The 16,736-nt window shown below is 40.7% G+C and overlaps 2 protein-coding genes across 2 annotated transcripts in view; both read left to right on the forward strand.

Annotated features, from left to right (window-relative positions):
• Positions 1-357: 357 nt before the first annotated feature.
• Positions 358-12,684, forward strand: sall3b (spalt-like transcription factor 3b). The gene is made up of 4 exons (XM_066674568.1): positions 358-437; positions 5,569-8,496; positions 9,519-9,865; positions 11,025-12,684. Exons 1-4 carry the CDS (start codon positions 371-373, stop codon positions 11,412-11,414), a joined length of 3,732 nt encoding a protein of 1,243 aa, XP_066530665.1. The 5' UTR covers positions 358-370; the 3' UTR covers positions 11,415-12,684.
• A 1,921-nt stretch (positions 12,685-14,605) lies between these two features.
• The window catches only part of atp9b (ATPase phospholipid transporting 9B), a 52,891-nt gene continuing 50,760 nt past the window's right edge, over positions 14,606-16,736 (forward strand). The window contains exon 1 of the mRNA XM_066674506.1: positions 14,606-14,698. Coding sequence (XP_066530603.1) covers positions 14,619-14,698 — 80 coding nt within the window. The 5' untranslated portion in view covers positions 14,606-14,618. The remainder of the gene's footprint in view (positions 14,699-16,736) is intronic.

Below are 16,736 nucleotides of genomic sequence, written 5' to 3' on the forward strand. Positions count from 1 at the left end.
TGTTTATGTGGCTGAATGCCATAGGATACTCAGAGCAATGTTCCAATGTCTAGTGGAGGGCCTTTGCAGAAGACTAGGGTCTCTACCTGGTGTCTCTACTCTCGGGATGTCCCGTATGTCTCCGCGACTCATTTCCATATCACCACGTCTCCTCCCTGCGCGCTCTCTGGACACCAGCCAATGGCCGTGCGCGTGCGCCTGCGAGCCCTCCCGTCATGCGCACGCACACAGCGGGCAACTGTGCGGCCGCGTGCACACGCAGCGCGCGCAGACACGCAGATCTCTCTCTTTCTCTCTCTCTCCCTCTCTCTCTTTCTCTGAATCTGTCCATTTCTCTCGCGCGCGGATTGACGGCGGAGCGCGCGGGGAAATGTCCCGGCGCAAACAGACCAACCCGCAACAGCACGTCGCGCGAGGCGAAGAGCACGGAGAGCACGGTAAACACGGAGAGGGCACGCGCACGCGGCTGTGTGTGCGGGCTACTGTTTGTTAGTTTTTTTAGTTGTTTACCGGCTTCCTTTCGTAGAAACGAATAGAGCAGTGGAGTTGAGGTTAAAACAGGAGCGCGGTGCAAGAACAAAAGTTTAGAAAGCAACTTTCTTTCTTGAGAAACGATGCACGGTGAAATAAGCCCTGTTTGGTTGCAGGGGAATGGTCTCTGTTGCGTCATAGTGGTCGTTTATTATAGTTTGGCGTTTATTATAATTTGGCTGAAATTGTGTTGAAGTAACGCTTATTGTTTCTATGATGTTGTTCAAGTGAAACGTAATGAAGCTCTAGGCAGGGCTCCTCGGCTCCTGGAGGAGGTGGTGATGCTCAGTCGCTTCAAAAAAAAAAAAAAAAAAAAAAGAAATAAAGAAAGAGCGAGAGAGAGGGGTCTTTTTACACGTTAAGTGTCTATTTGTGCTACTTTTGTAAAATACATCCGACATGTTGGACATTTACGTTCTCTCTCTCTCTCTCTCTCTCTCTCTCTCTCTCTCTCTCTCTCTCTCTCTCTCTCTCACGCGAGATCTTTTGATTTGTTTTTAAAAAAGAAAAAAAAAATCTCGTCTTAATCTGTCACAGTAAACTTTGAAAAACCCTGTTTCAACAGTGTACCTGAAGATCTGAAGTCTTTTTACAGAATGTTTAAATAAAACCGATTACTTTTTATTTCACAAACAATTTAATTGTTAAAAGTCAATACGCTTTTATTTTTAATTACAAAATGAAAATTAACAAAGTGTAAAACTGTGATCAAACGACGTGAATTTAATGTTATTTTTTTATTATAATTATTGAAAAGTGATGCACAGTTGTGGAATGTTTTTCTGTGGGGCTTTTGTTGATGAGGACAACTTCAAAATCACAAAAATCAGGACATTTTTAAATGTAGGGTTCCGACTGACTTCTTGATTTCTTTCTCTAATTATGATCCACTTATTTTTCTTTTTATTATTTTTATGTCGCAAAACATCAGTAAATAATTGGATTATGGGTTTTACACCAACGCTGGTCTGAATCTGGCTGATATATATATATATATATTAGTTCAGTTTGACTAAAATGTTTAATATTGTATAATTTACACTTTAATTGTTTAATTATATTTTAATTATTTTTACTTGCTTTCGTCTCAATCAAAATGCAGTATCGTTAAAAGCTCAGAAAGTAAATAATGCTCATAAACATCACCATGGATCTGAGCAGGATAGTTAGTTCATTAATTATAAATCTGTGTAATTATTAATGTTTATTTTGTGGCATTTTATATTTTTAAAAGTGTAAAAATTTCGAAATGTTTGGGATACACATGAGACTAAAACCTCGATTAATGCCTTTACCGTTAAGAAAAATACATTTGTTATTAATATATATTGCGTCACACTCACACTCTTATTTTGTTTTTAAGCGTAAGTGTTTCTCTTTTCTGCGTCTGAAGAACCTTGAGCACAGTTTACACCCAGTTTAAGGTGGACTTCTCCCAAATCGGGCCTTTGCGTATTTGGATATTTTAGTTATTTTTTTTGCAACAGCGAAACCTTAGTGTTTACATTTTTATTGTAATTCGGCAAAATGTATAATATATATATAATATTAGCCCCCCGCCCAACAACCTATTTATTTATTTATTTATTTACTTACTTATTTATATTTTACTTAAATTACAGCAGTAGTTTTGCTACTTACATGACTTTAATAATAAATCCTTTAAAGAAACAGATTTCCAAACATGACCTTGGCTTCTAGTTGGGAAGTTTCTATTCCACATTAAATGCTACAACAGTTCCATTCTAGCACCTTTATTTAAGGTGGAATTTAGAATTAATTTAGGCCCAAACACTTATTCTTTGGGTTGTTATGTTTCTGAAGCATATATCTAATCTCTTTACTGAAGAACAACCTTAGGACATTTTAGTGAGTTTCCTTTAATGTTATTATCATCTTAAACTTTTAAATGTTATTTAAAGGACTTCTATAAAATCGTTTAATATAGTGATAGCTCTGAACTCTGCTGATATGAGATTTAAGATTTAATAAACAACTTTAAATTATACTTAATGTGACCTTTTTAAGAAAACTCCACCTTAAATCAGAAATCTATTCTTTGTTTGTTTATTAAAAATCAGTTATATTAATACATATCTACAAAAGTATACTTAGTTTAGTCATGTGTGCACCTTGTCCATGACCTTAATTACACAATTTCTCACATTACTCTGTATTATATTAGTAAATATATGAAATCAGATAAATCCCTTCAGATTTTGGCCTGATTTAAGAGAGTGATGTTAAGGCCAAGACAGTAACGTGTACGAACTATGGCAGACCCAAACCATTGTTATTTTAAAATATTTGAGTCTGATGATCATCCCTCCAAAGTTTGTTTTCATTAGAGGTCACACGATGATGGCACCTGTGGTTATCTCTAATATCCAGGACAGTAAAATGAGTGTAAACTTTAGGAGACTGAAATTTTGAGCAAACTTTGTAATATAACCCCCAGATTTTACATTAATTTGAAGTTTTGGAGATGTTATAGCTCCTGTACGGAACTCTTCTCAGGAAAAGATGTGCGAGTAAACTTTCAAAGTAATTACAATATAATATTTAGGCATTTCCTCGCAGATTTTGGCTTAATCTGAAAGTTTGGGAGATGTAAGGCTCATGCTGTGTCCTGTACTTCACATGCAATCTTTGGAAGATTGACGCTGATATAATTGTAAGTAATTTAATCTAATAATCTTCCCAGGTTTTGTCTACATCTGACGGTTCGAGCCATATTAATGCTGCTGAAGTGTACTGTACTCTGCACGCAACTTTGACAGACTTAAGCCATAGTAATCTGGAAGTCTGCTGTTGTTGTTCTGCTTCATTCGCTAATGGAGGCTTCATTTGAGATGCTTGTGCATTCTTTTCTGCTCTCTCCGGTCCGGTCTCACCTTTCTGTGTCAGAGTTATGCCGGACCACCCACACGCTTAATGAAACGAGATGAGCCACTGACCCACACTGTCACTGCCCTCTGAGCAAACGGAGGCAAAGAGGACAATAACACATGCCCTGGGAGAAAATATCTCCCTGTTTTTCATAGCTGCAAAATCAAGGCCCGTAATTACAAGAGCTGACAATAAATCTTTTAAACGCTGGTGTGATTATGCATTGGGAAAAAAGTTACATAGATGTTCAAAGCAGTTATGTAAAATGTAACCAGTGCAAGTGTTTTTCAGTGAACTTTAGTCTTTTTCCAATTTCACTGAAAAAAAAACTTTGACTTTTGTGCCAGTTACATAATTGCTATTAAAGTATATATGTGTTCATATAAATTAAAAGTTTACTCCCACTGCTACCACTGTCCTCATCGCTTCATCATTTCAAGAGCACTGTCAGAGTCAATGAGACAATAAGGACAATAATACGGATTAATCACATAAACTAAGAACGGGATGATATACGGTGAATTGTATTTCATTTTAGTGTAACACTAGCATTGTGTAAAAACTAAAAGCTTACATTCCTGATGGGTGGCTTTACATATCTTTTTCTTAGCTGGACTAAGACATTTGTGCATTAAGAAGGAAGCTCTAAATGAATGACACTGCTTCCTGAATGTGAGCCCTTTGATGTTTGTTTTGTGGTTGGCTTTAGAGCTTAAAAAAATGAATGGTTTTTATACATAAATCACAACTTTAAAGAGTGTGATTTTCCAATAGTTTCCAGCCTGTTCCCAAGAAAAAATGATTTTTAGTTTTATATGGTGGTGTTTAGCTTCTGTAACAGAGTTAGACCAATCACAGGGAGCCAAACTCTGTGTTGTTTACATGACCACAACCAAATCTGAATGACAGACTCAGAGTCTACATTCAGCGCTCAGAATTAAAAACAGATCATCTTGGTCTCCTTAAAGAGGCCGGAGCATTCACTTGTAGTTATTCATTAATAATTGCAATTGCAATCACAATATTGGATAAGCATGTCACAGCAAATTCTCCCCAAATCATTCAGATTTCTTCATTAAATCAGTTTTATATCATATTAATACATTTAATTTGCAAAGTATAAAATTGTCTTAAAAGACTCAATAATGATAATGATAATGACCATCAAAACCTTTTTATTGTAAGCTCATGCTGCCAAGTAATTTAACAGTTTTATGTTTAACGTGTTGAAGTACTACTGCTGGAACCCTGCTTCATAACACTGATACAACCGTGCCATAAACATGTCATAGAAGATAGTGTTTTGATTTCAATTTGGCTTATTAATGTACAGCAAAAATAGACATGGATGTACGTTGTCAACAAATGTGTTATAATACTAGGTTACTTGGGACTGTTGAACTAACAAATTAAATTTGCCAAAGCATGACAAAATATGATGATGACAATGCTGTTGTAAATGTAGCAGGGTTCAAGAATACAAGCAAGCATAATATATTATAAAGCCCAGCTGTCTTCACTTTTCTGTGTAATTACATTTTATTGGGGCTTTGTAAAACACAGAAAAACTTTGATTGTTCTTTAGTTGTTTATATCAGTGAGAATATTTTATTAATTTTGGGCTAAAACAACATGGTCAAGGTTTTGTGATTCTAGTATATATATATATATATATATATATATATATATATATATATAGAGAGAGAGAGAGAGAGAGAGAGAGAGAGAGATAAATAGAGAGAGTTCAACAATGTCAGTAAAATTGTCCAAACTCTCCAGGTAATGAGAGTGTTTGATGGCGATAGAGGATTGCGATTAGTTGATCAAAGCCCCAATTTGCTGTGGACAGACGCTGCAGCACTGGGTTGTATGAAAACATTGGAAATCAATGGTTTCTATGGAATTTCATTAAGCTTCAGGATGCTCAATAAATAGGTCACGTAATTTGATGGATTGTGCACAGAAAATTATCAGCTTGGTTTTGGCTGCATGACAACACAGGGTGAAAGCCTGTTGTAATTGGTAAAGTGGCACAATTGATTAAGTTTATCTTTACTGTTCTCTGCTCAAGAGGGAGAGCTGTGAGGACTCTATCACCTCAGGAATTTCCATTGACACTTGCTTTCTTACTTCCTTTCTCTCTGACAGTGCTCTTGAAAGGAGGAGGCGATGAGGACAGTGGTTGCAGTGGGAGCGAGGAGACTCACGTCTGTGAGAAGTGCTGTGCTGAATTCTTCAAGTGGTCCGAGCTGCTGGAGCACCAGAGGAGGTGCACAGAGGAGACCCCTGTGTTGATTGTGAAAGAGGACGAAGGATTTCCTGTGGATAAATCTGAGGAATCTTCACCGGAATCGTTTGGAAGTGATTCTGGTGAAATGGAGAACGTGGATCAAGAATTTGAATCAATCGAGAGACAAGAAAACATCAGTTTGTCCGATGTAGCTGGAGAAGATGAGCCCATGGATACTCACGAATCTGTGGATAAAACATCAATCCCTAGCCCTCTTCCACCAGATTCCAGTGAAAGCGCAACTCCGACACCATCTTTAAGCAACAACTATGACATTCCCAACACGAATGTAACCTTAGAGATTCTCCACAGCACCAGAGTAGCAGTTGCCCAGTTTTCCCAGAACATTCAAGCTGATGGATCGGGATCTAAGGTGAGCTCAGTGGCAATACCTATGATCCTGGAGCAATTGTTGGCTTTACAGCAGCAGCAAGTCCACCAGTTGCAACTCATTGAGCAAATTCGCAGTCAGGTCGCTGTGATGAACAAGCAACCTACTCAAGCTGCTTTAAACCCAGCATCCAGAAGTCTACCATCTGTCTCTTCCTCTTACCCTTTCCAGGGCATGGCCCCTCCTGCTGTTCTTCCACTATCTGGAGTCATGCCTTCCACTGTGAATGGTCAAGCTTCTGTTTCGCAGACATCTATACCTGAGAGCTCACGATTTCTGCCTTCACAGCCACGTGAACCCTTTGATACTAAAGAAACTGACAGTAACTCAGTTTCCCAAATCCCAAATCCTCCGCTGTCCACTTATACTGGGGCATCTTCACTCTTGCCATCCAGTAATAGAGCTCACTCCAGTGCTAACCACTCCCAGCCTCTGAACACTTCCGGTCCACTTTCAGTATGCCAGAGCAGTGTCCTCAATCCCTCTGCCAACCTTCCACTGCTACCTCAAAGCCCTCCTAGTGGAGTAATCTTCCCCAATCCTCTCGCCAGCATCGCAGCCACAACCAATGCACTAGACCCACTTGCTGCTATGATGAAGAACCGCAAGGGTAAAATGCACAGCGTCTCTATATTTGACACCAAGCCCAGCTCTGAGGACCCTTTCTTCAAGCACAAATGCAGGTTCTGTGCCAAGGTGTTTGGCAGTGAAAGCGCTTTGCAGATCCACTTGCGATCCCACACAGGCGAGAGGCCCTTTAAATGCAATATATGTGGCAACCGTTTCTCCACCAAGGGAAACCTGAAAGTTCACTTCCAACGGCACAAAGACAAATATCCACATGTTCAAATGAACCCATACCCAGTGCCCGAATACCTCGACAACGTTCCCACCAGCTCAGGCATTCCCTACGGAATGTCTTTTCCTCCTGAGAAACCTGGATCCACTTGGTTGGACAGCAAACCTGTTCTACCAAGTTTACCCCATACAGTGGGCCCACAGTTGCCCCCAGCAGTGGCAAGTGTGGACAATTTTGGCGATTCTATTAGTAAAGCACTCTCAGGAAGATCTCCACAAAGTCCCTCATCAGCAAGGAATGAAAGTGCACATTGGTCTCCGAAAGCTTCTGGACTGGAACAACCTGTGGAGCCTGAAAATGAATCCGGAATAATTAAGATACCTTCACCCACTCCTCAGCCAAGCAGAGAAGGAAAGACCACACCAGAGGAATTTCATCAACCTACAAATGGTGCGACCAAACAAGCAGAAAACTCCCACCACTACAACACGGCTAATCCTAGCTCTCCTCCTAAGTCTATGTCCGCTGGAATAACTGCAAGAGGAGACACACCCGATTCCACTGACTTGGTCAGTTCCATAAGTAAATCCTCCACTCCTCCCATGATCTCAGATCAAATTAATATCAGGTTTCCATTCGGAGGAGTCCTAGACTCCATGCAGACATCAGAGACCTCAAAGCTCCAGCAGCTTGTAGAGAACATTGACAAAAACATGATGGACCCTAACCAGTGTGTGATCTGCCATCGTGTTCTCAGCTGTCAGAGCGCTCTGAAGATGCACTATCGCATTCACACCGGGGAGAGGCCCTTCAAGTGCAAGGTTTGTGGTCGTGCCTTCACCACAAAAGGAAACCTGAAGACGCACTTTGGGGTCCACCGTGCAAAGCCTCCTCTTCAGGTTCAACACTCCTGTCCAATTTGTCAGAAAAAGTTCACTAATGCTGTTGTGCTTCAGCAGCACATTCGCATGCACATGGGCGGCCAGATACCCAACAACCTCCAAGCTCTACCAACTGAAACAATCCAGGACAAAGAAGACCTTTCCTTTGACGAGAAGAGTTTTGACAACATGAATGACGAGGACGACGGCCTCGATGATGTCTCATGTGAAGAGGATGGGGACTTTATGGAAAGTGGTGAAAACTTCCCCAACTCGTTTTCAGACAGCTCATCTCCACTTTCACCACTACCTCCTGCTCTAACTGAATTTAAAACCTCAGTAGGTGAGTCGACACTTAGTCTCGGCCATTTAACCGGACACAAGTCAGTCATGAGTGGTCTTTTGGACATCAATCATCCATCTAACGGCTCCCCTCCCATGGGAGATTTTGAGAATGAGAGTCTTCTCGTCCAAGAGACAGCTGGCTTCATTCATAGACCTCCCACTTCAACGAAAGGTCAGTTAGAGGGCCTTCCTGAGACCCCAGCTTCTCTGAACATCTTCTCTCATAACCAAGAGAAGACTGCTGCCATTAAATGTGAACTGTTAGATCCTCTGGTCTCAAATGGGGTGAATGGAGACATCTTTAATCACATCAACTCTTCAGTCAAGAAGGAGAGCCATTATAATGTTCAATGCTTCAGCAAGGAACATGGTAAGATTTGTATAATGCATATATTTTACAGATATACATTCCATGCTTTTATATTGTTTTCCTGTTTTCTGAATTATTTGGGACAAAGTATTATTAATGTTATTTAAAGAATGTGAATGAAATATGAAAAAAAAAAAAGAATATATATATATAAATACACTGGCTAGCTCTCTAGTCCGTTTGCGCGCTGGAAACAGGTCTGACGTGTTTATGAACCCTAGTGTCAGTAAAGAGGTAAAAAACAAAGGGTCTCGGTACGATATGCTAGGCTCTCTACTAATAACAAAAAAATTACATCTGGTGGTGGTTAGACAAGACGAGGATGTTGCTCTATTCCTGCTACATAGGCTGGTAATATTGACTTATTTTTGCTGTTTCATATACATATGGATCTGTTTCAGAATTCATGAGAGCGCTAGCTGCGTGAAAGTAAACAAAGACTGAAAGTGCTACAAAATTAACAGCTTAAGTTACAAATGCGTTTCTGTGGTAATTGAAGCAGTGAAAAAAAACTTAGACAAATCAATCTTCAGCCACGTACAAACAACAGGTGTTTTATCCCCCTAAAATACCATTCCACCTTAAAATATGCTGAGTTTCAGACTCTAAACAAATGAGTCAACAGCATTTCCCCAGATTTTTTGTCATTGCCTTTAAACCTTGAATGATGATGATGATGATGATGATGGTTAAACTGCTTTTCTAGCCCCCCAAGCCCAAGCCTGCTGAGCTGCTGTGAATTTGTATGTTCTTGTGTTCAGGTGTTGCCACGACTGGCAGTTAATTTAGGGAATAAATGCAGTGTGTCCTTAGGTTAAATAAATTTAATAATAACAGACATTAAAACCATAGCTTTTGTGATTTTAAATTGTGATTTCAATATGAAAACATTAAGTTATGAACTGTACAATAAGGTTATTTTACCGTTCATCCCATAAGCAGATTCCTTTGTCTTTGTTTTGCATTAAATTGTTGAAAGATATCACAACACTTAACATATCTTATTGCTGCTGTTTCCTCAGGGACGACACAGAGGTCTCCAGACCTGGATATTAACAGCCTAAGGGCCTCTGTTAAAATGGAGATGGAAGGTTTGAGTAGGCCATACTTATTGAAAGAAGGGCCTTTTCCTTCATTTGCATCCATACAGTCTTCACCTTCTCCTTCAGAAGCCTTGGTCCCAAGCATCACCTCACTGCTAGGAAGCCCTCCACCACGACGGACACCTAAACAGCACAACTGCAGCGTGTGTGGGAAGAACTTCTCCTCTGCAAGTGCCCTGCAGATCCATGAGCGAACACACACTGGAGAAAAACCTTTCGCCTGCTCCATCTGCGGAAGAGCTTTCACAACTAAAGGCAACCTCAAGGTACGAGATTGGCACACAGTAATTTATAATGAAGAGAAATGCTCTTTATGGAATGATGAGCAGGAAGATACAGAGTTGTGCAATTAGTTAAATTAGTTGAAAGGGCTAATAACATAATTTTTTATGTTATTTCTGGCTTTTTCTGTTGCTGGGCCACAAGTGAACACAGTCCTGTTCCTTTAAATGATAATGAGCCACTCGCTGTTCACCCTGACCCCGAGCGCACAGCAGTGAGGAGCGAGGAGCAGAAGCTCTGTTTTTTTGCCATTTTTGCTCTGTTCTCTTTCTTCTCCGTTCTCGTTTTCTCACTTTTTACACAGTGCTTGTATTTCTCCGCATTATCACATAAATACGGGTCCAGCACTGTGATTGGACAGACTCAGACGAGGGGGCGGAGCAATTCTAAAGTCTCGCACTCGATGTAGAAGTGGAGCAGAATTAGAACGACTTGTTTTATCTCATGTTTTCAGACTTAGGCAGTGCACAGAAAACTGACGGCATGGTCTTTTTGCACATTGTGCAGTTTGGTGGGCTCCAGATCCCCACACTTACGTGAACCCTTTAAAATTCATATATGCAAATGATCTCTATTCTGACTGGTCCATATTGTAGTCCAACACTCTTCTTGATTTCTTTATAACAGCAGACATAACCAGTGCATGCATTAAATAAGTGGACATAGTATCACATTTATTTTGGGCCCTTCAGTGTGTGTGTGTGTGTAACCTCTAGAACACTAGTGCGGTCTGGTTTACAAATACCAAAGTTACTAAATGGAGCTTTTCCACGGCTCCACGGCCCAACATCATTATGTTGTTTATACATTTAAAGCAACACTAGGTAGTATTTTTACCTTAAAATTACAGCTTCAAAATCATTGTGATGCTCCGCTGAGCAGTTAAAGTAAGAATAGAGTCTCTGTCTTTGCTTCTACAGTCTCAGCACTGCAGAAACTGCACTATGTAACTTATGGAGGAGGGTAGGAAACATCCCCTTGATTCCAGCAAAAAGCTGTAATAGAGCTGTAAACCCTTGGCAATGGTAGGGGAGCCCAGAAGCAGAAACATCAAATGTTAGCTAGTGTTGCTTTAACAGGTATCATATACATCAGTGCCAGATATCCATGTATCTTAACTCTTACTTTCGTGTCCTTTTCCAGGTGCACATGGGCACACACATGTGGAATAACACTCCTGCTCGAAGAGGCCGTCGTTTATCTGTGGAAAACCCTCTGGCCCTGTTGAGCGGTGAGGCACTGAAGTTCAACGAAGTGCTTCAGAAGGACCTAGCGTCCAGGGCCATGAACTTGGACCAGAACTTCTGGAGTCGGTACGCTGCGGCCATCAGCAGTGGCTTGGCCGTTAAAAACAACGAAATCTCGGTCATTCAGAACGGAGGGCTCATGCAGCTCCCCTCTCTGACCACAGCTATGGACAAGACTAACAGCAGCTCACCAATCACAGCACTGGGAAAACCCAGCTCTGAACTCGGGACGGGACGCCACTTTTCCATGATGATCGAGGACAATAAAGGGATCAGGATCAACTAATGTCAGAGAGAGGACAGGAATACTCTCATATGCAAAGACACATGCAGACAATATGTGGACAACACACAGACCATAATACAGACTCTGTGTACTGTACTTGATTTGAGAGAATGTTTTTGAACTGTCACAAAGTTTAGGACCGTTTTATGGTTCACCCTAAGATTCACTACATGGCCAAAAGTTTGTAGACATATTCGCACTTCGGCGAACTTCTTACACTGGGTGTCTGAACAACATTGCTGTGAGGATTTGATGGCATTCAGGCAGGAGAGCATTAGTAAAGTCAAGTGCTGATTTTGGAAGCTTAGTATTGGATTACAAACATCACTCCAACCCATCCTAGACAAATCCAGTGTCCAGCAACTGCTGACGTTTGGCATTGAGCTGCATGACTTTACGCTCCAGAGTGTCCTATTAATCATTGCTTTAATTTTTTGGAAACAAGGTGACAGTTAAATTAATCTGTTAATGGGTGCACCCTAAAGTAACCTAATTAGAAGAGGTGTCTACAAACATTTGGACAAATAATGGACATTTTAGTCCCTTTTTATTCCAGAGTAAACACACTGTCAGGATCCACTGCGACTAGAAAGTAGTATATTTGATTTAAAGTTTGTATCCACAGATTTAGGGAAGGTAGAATGTAAATGTGAAAGGAAATCTAAATCATATTATTCTCACAATATGGTTTTGCTCCATTTACCACTGGAAGTAAAGTGTTGTGTTCATTTTGTCCAAAATCCCGACATTGTTGTCTGTAATTTTTGACACTAAAGGACAGCAGGTTCTACACAAAGCAGCGCCACTCACAAACAGAACCTGCTGCAAGAACACAGCTGTTTTCTGGATCTATTTAACACAGTATTTCTATTTGCTTTGTTGACAAACAATCAAATAAAAACCCTCCAATCTACACATATGCGACTGTATCAATGGGGATCCCCTCATTTTATTCAAGATATTAGCAATTGTTGTTGACATTGCTCCAGTATTCTGAATACTTAATATGGAATAAGATGTGAGCACCCAATCCTATTGATTCATTACCACATTTTATATTAGCACTGAATACTTCAGAGCTTCAGGTGATATGTTGTAGGCACAAGACACAAATAGCAATGGATAGTATATGGATGCTCACCACTTATTATCAGAAGCTTTGTCGTAAATATTAGGAGGCCAATGACTTTTCTCAGCTCTATCATATGTCACTGTGAATATTTTTGGCTCTAGTTTTCTCAATGACTTGTGTTTTACATTTATATTGTTAAATTATGCAGACATTTCAATAAACTGCTGGACCAAGGACCAAGAATTACTACACAATCTCAATAATAACTGTTTGTTTCCCAAATATATCTGGTTTCAAACATATTTTTCTACATTTAAAGAATACACACAGGAAGGAGGTTTGGTTCTCTCACATCCAAAGGGGAAATTTTTGACTAGGTAAGTTTTCTTGCTAATAATAAGACTTCATGGCTCCTCAAAGGCATCGTTATAAAGGGCAGATTATTTTTTATTTGTTATTTACAATTGATAAAATGGATAACATGCTATGAATAAGCTTTTTCAATATTTTATTCAAAATTTTTGCAGTGTAATCATACATTCATTCATTCATTCATTCATTATCTGTAATCGCTTATCCACTTCAGGGTGGTGGTGGGTCCAGAACCTACTTGAAATCACTGGGCGCAAGGTGGGAATACACCCTGGAGGGGCACCGATCCTTCACATGGCAACACACACAAAAACACACACTCATGCATTCTGTCACCCGGAGGAAACCCACACAGACACAGGGAGAATACACCACACTCCTCACAGACAGTCACCCGGAGGAAACCCACACAGACACAGGGAGAACACACCACACTCCTCACATACAGTCACCCGGAGGAACCCTACGTAGACACAGAAAGAACACACCACACTCCTCACAGACAGTCACCCGGAGGAAACCCACGCAGACACAGGGAGAACACACCACACTCCTCACAGACAGTCACCCGGATGAAACACACGCAGACACAGAGAGAACACACCACACTCCTCACAGACAGTCACCCGGAGGAAACCCACGCAGACACAGGGAGAACACACCACACTCCTCACAGACAGTCACCCGAAGGAAACCCACGCAGACACAGGGAGAACACACCACACTCCTCACAGACAGTCACCCGGATGAAACCCACGCAGACACAGAGAGAACACACCACACTCCTCACAGACAGTCACCCGGATGAAACCCACGCAGACACAGGGAGAACACACCACACTCCTCACAGACAGTCACCCGGATGAAACCCACGCAGACACAGGGAGAACACACCACACTTCTCACAGCAATATTATCATGAAATATGTAAAAGTGCAATTTTTAAGTGTAGTTTATATTTCATATATAAAATCCACATATTTCTGCAAAATATTTGGCATCTTGGAAAATAAAAACAATAATCTTTGCTAATTTCTATTGAAGGTACAGAGAAAATTTGTCAATAATCAACTCGACAGTATTTTGTAAATAAAAACAATTTTAAAAATGGACTGTAACAGTAGCAAACAGGGTAAGTGGTTCACAAATTTAAAACAAATTAAAATGTCATATTAAAAACAATAATTCTCAAACAGTTCAAGAAAAATATTTCTCTGTGCAAAACTGCATTTCACCATCTACAACCTTTGATGGAGAAATCCTCCAGTTTCCTCCCACTGTTCAAAAATACATGTTGGTAGGTGGACTGCCGACTCAAATGTGTCGTCCTTCGAAGGACTAGCGCCACCTCCAGGGTGTGTTCCTGCCTTATGCCCAGTGATTCCTGGTAGGCCCCGGACCCACCGCGACTCTGAACTGGATAAAGGTTACAGACATTGAATGAATAAATGAAGAGAATTTTGAAATCACAAATACAATTTTTCAATGCATTTTACAGATTCTCTGAGAACTGCATCCTTATTAAGATATACCTCTATTAGAATAAATAAAATCATTGTGAGCAGTGGAGATTTTTTATTTACTCTAATTTTAGGCTGTTAAATTAAGCCTGAAGTCAAGCCTGCTCAAAAGGAAAAGCTGAGGGACATCACGACTTTGAGCTAAACTTATCAGGCTGAGAAAACAAATCTGGCAAACTTCTCTATTTTGACAGAAACTGCACCTTCGCGTGACGTCACCGCATATACACTGCAGCCAAGATGGCTGACAGCATCCCACTGAACCCAGTGCGAAAGAATTCAAAGAGAGCCCCTTACTACACCGCGGACAGAGCTGGGAGGTCAGAACAAGAGCTTTTATGGCATTTAAACGTCTGTAGACATGTTATAAATGATCGGTTCCGGTTGTAATGTCTTAAAAACGCTGGTTTTACCCCGCTGCGGGAGCCCGAATCTGTTGGTAGCCAGGCTTAGCTCGCTTTCTTCCTGTGGCTGTGTCTTAAACGGCTACGTGTTCCCTACGTAGTGCACTAGATACGCTTTTATATGGTAGCTTGTAGAGTTGTTAATTGTACATTTCGCCTACTATAACGTTACTGATTTTCGTTTACTATCAGTTTAACATGTAGTGGACTATTTAAAACATTTAGTACCCACCGTTTCAGGACCTTTGTTGTGCCTTATGTAGGGAGTAGATAGCGATTTGGGATGCAGTACTCCGCCTGCTTACTCTCAGCTGTCATTGAGAAATTAATATTTTTACACTAAACCAACAAGGTTAGAAACACAACAGACGCTTTTAAGTCTGTATTTAACTGTATCTAATCGCGTTTAACACGAAATCAGTCGTAAATTCAGTACAGTTTAGCCGTATATTCTTAGTGTTGATGATTTACAGTGTCACATGAGCAGTTAACGTTAGTCATCACTCAAGTTCTTCAGTGACCTTATAGCCATTCTCTCATCTCCACTGACCACAGGGGTGCTCTATGTAGTTTTACAATTACAGACTAGAGTCCATCTCTTCTGTCTCAATCTCTCTTTACAGTTCATTAGCCTTTTGTTTATCGAGCAGGACCCCAAATGACCCCCACAGAGCAGGTGTGATGTGGTGGTGGATCATTCTCAGCGCTGCAGTGACACTGACGTGGTGGTGGTGTGTTAGTGTGTGTTTTGCTGGTGCGAGTGGATCAGACACAGCAGTGCTGCTGGAGTTTTTAAACCCTGTGTCCACTGACTGTCTGCTCAGATGCACCTACCCTCATCAGGCCACGTTGTAGATGTAAAGTCAGAGACTGTAGCTCATCTGTCGCTGCACAGTTTTGCGCTGGTCGTCTTTTAGTCCTTCTCCAACGGAGACAGGGCTGGTTAGTTTTTTGGCAAACTGTTCTGAGCCCAGCGGTGGTATTGCTATAACAGCTTTGGGCTGTGGGGAAGTGGAAATGTGTTCTCTTAAGTGATGTAGTCCCAACTTATACCTTTTGGGATGTGTTTTTTGTAATGGTTTTTCTGGTCCAGAGCTAATCATTCAGTAATTTTCCTGTGACTGAATGCCATCAAACCTCCACAGCAATGCTCTGAAGTCTAGTATAAAGACCCCAAAGGAGCAGTGGAATTTAATGCAGGGAATGAACCCTTATAATATTTTAAGAGAATATTCTAGGCGAAGTGTTGCAGAAGCAGGTGTCCATGTACTTTTGGACATACATGAAATTTCAGTGTCCATTTAAGGTTTTAACTGTGTGATTAAATACCATTGTATACTGAAAGCTGTCACATCTCCAGTGGTGTCTATGTCTAGATGACAATGGAAAATCCACTGAAACGGATGATTATGGCTTTGTAACCCTTACACTGTGCTGTAGACATGTAGGCCGCCTGGAATGGTAGGACTAGTCCTTCTATGACTGTTGACTAATCTCTCGCACTCCATCTGCTCCTGCCACACACATTAATGCATATCCAGCAGGATTATTCACTTCCTACTGCACCAGTGTTTCTTAATGGTTGAGTTGCGTACAGAAGATGTCCCGCCGTATTGTTGTCATCTGATTGGGAGATGTTTGTAATTGCAGGTTATTTTTTATAGCAAAGTCTTTGAAAAATGTAATAAATTCCACTGTCAATTTGTCTCTCTTTCCTGCAGTAAGATGTTGGAACATTTTGATGAGGAGTTGATGGCAGTGAGGTCAGGTGCTGATTAGATCTGGATCTCAAATTCCACTTCAATGTATCCCAGAGGTACTGTCTGGAGGTCCATCACTCCAGAGGATGCAGTTTCACTGCTGAGGAGGGCTATTTTGCATGTCTCATTCATTGCATGCTTTTATATGGAGATTACTCAAGCTGTGTTTGCACAACTGCACGCCCTGTGTCCAC

Source organism: Hoplias malabaricus, chromosome 6 (genome assembly GCF_029633855.1).
Source record: "Hoplias malabaricus isolate fHopMal1 chromosome 6, fHopMal1.hap1, whole genome shotgun sequence".
NCBI classification, from domain to species: Eukaryota; Metazoa; Chordata; class Actinopteri; order Characiformes; family Erythrinidae; genus Hoplias; species Hoplias malabaricus.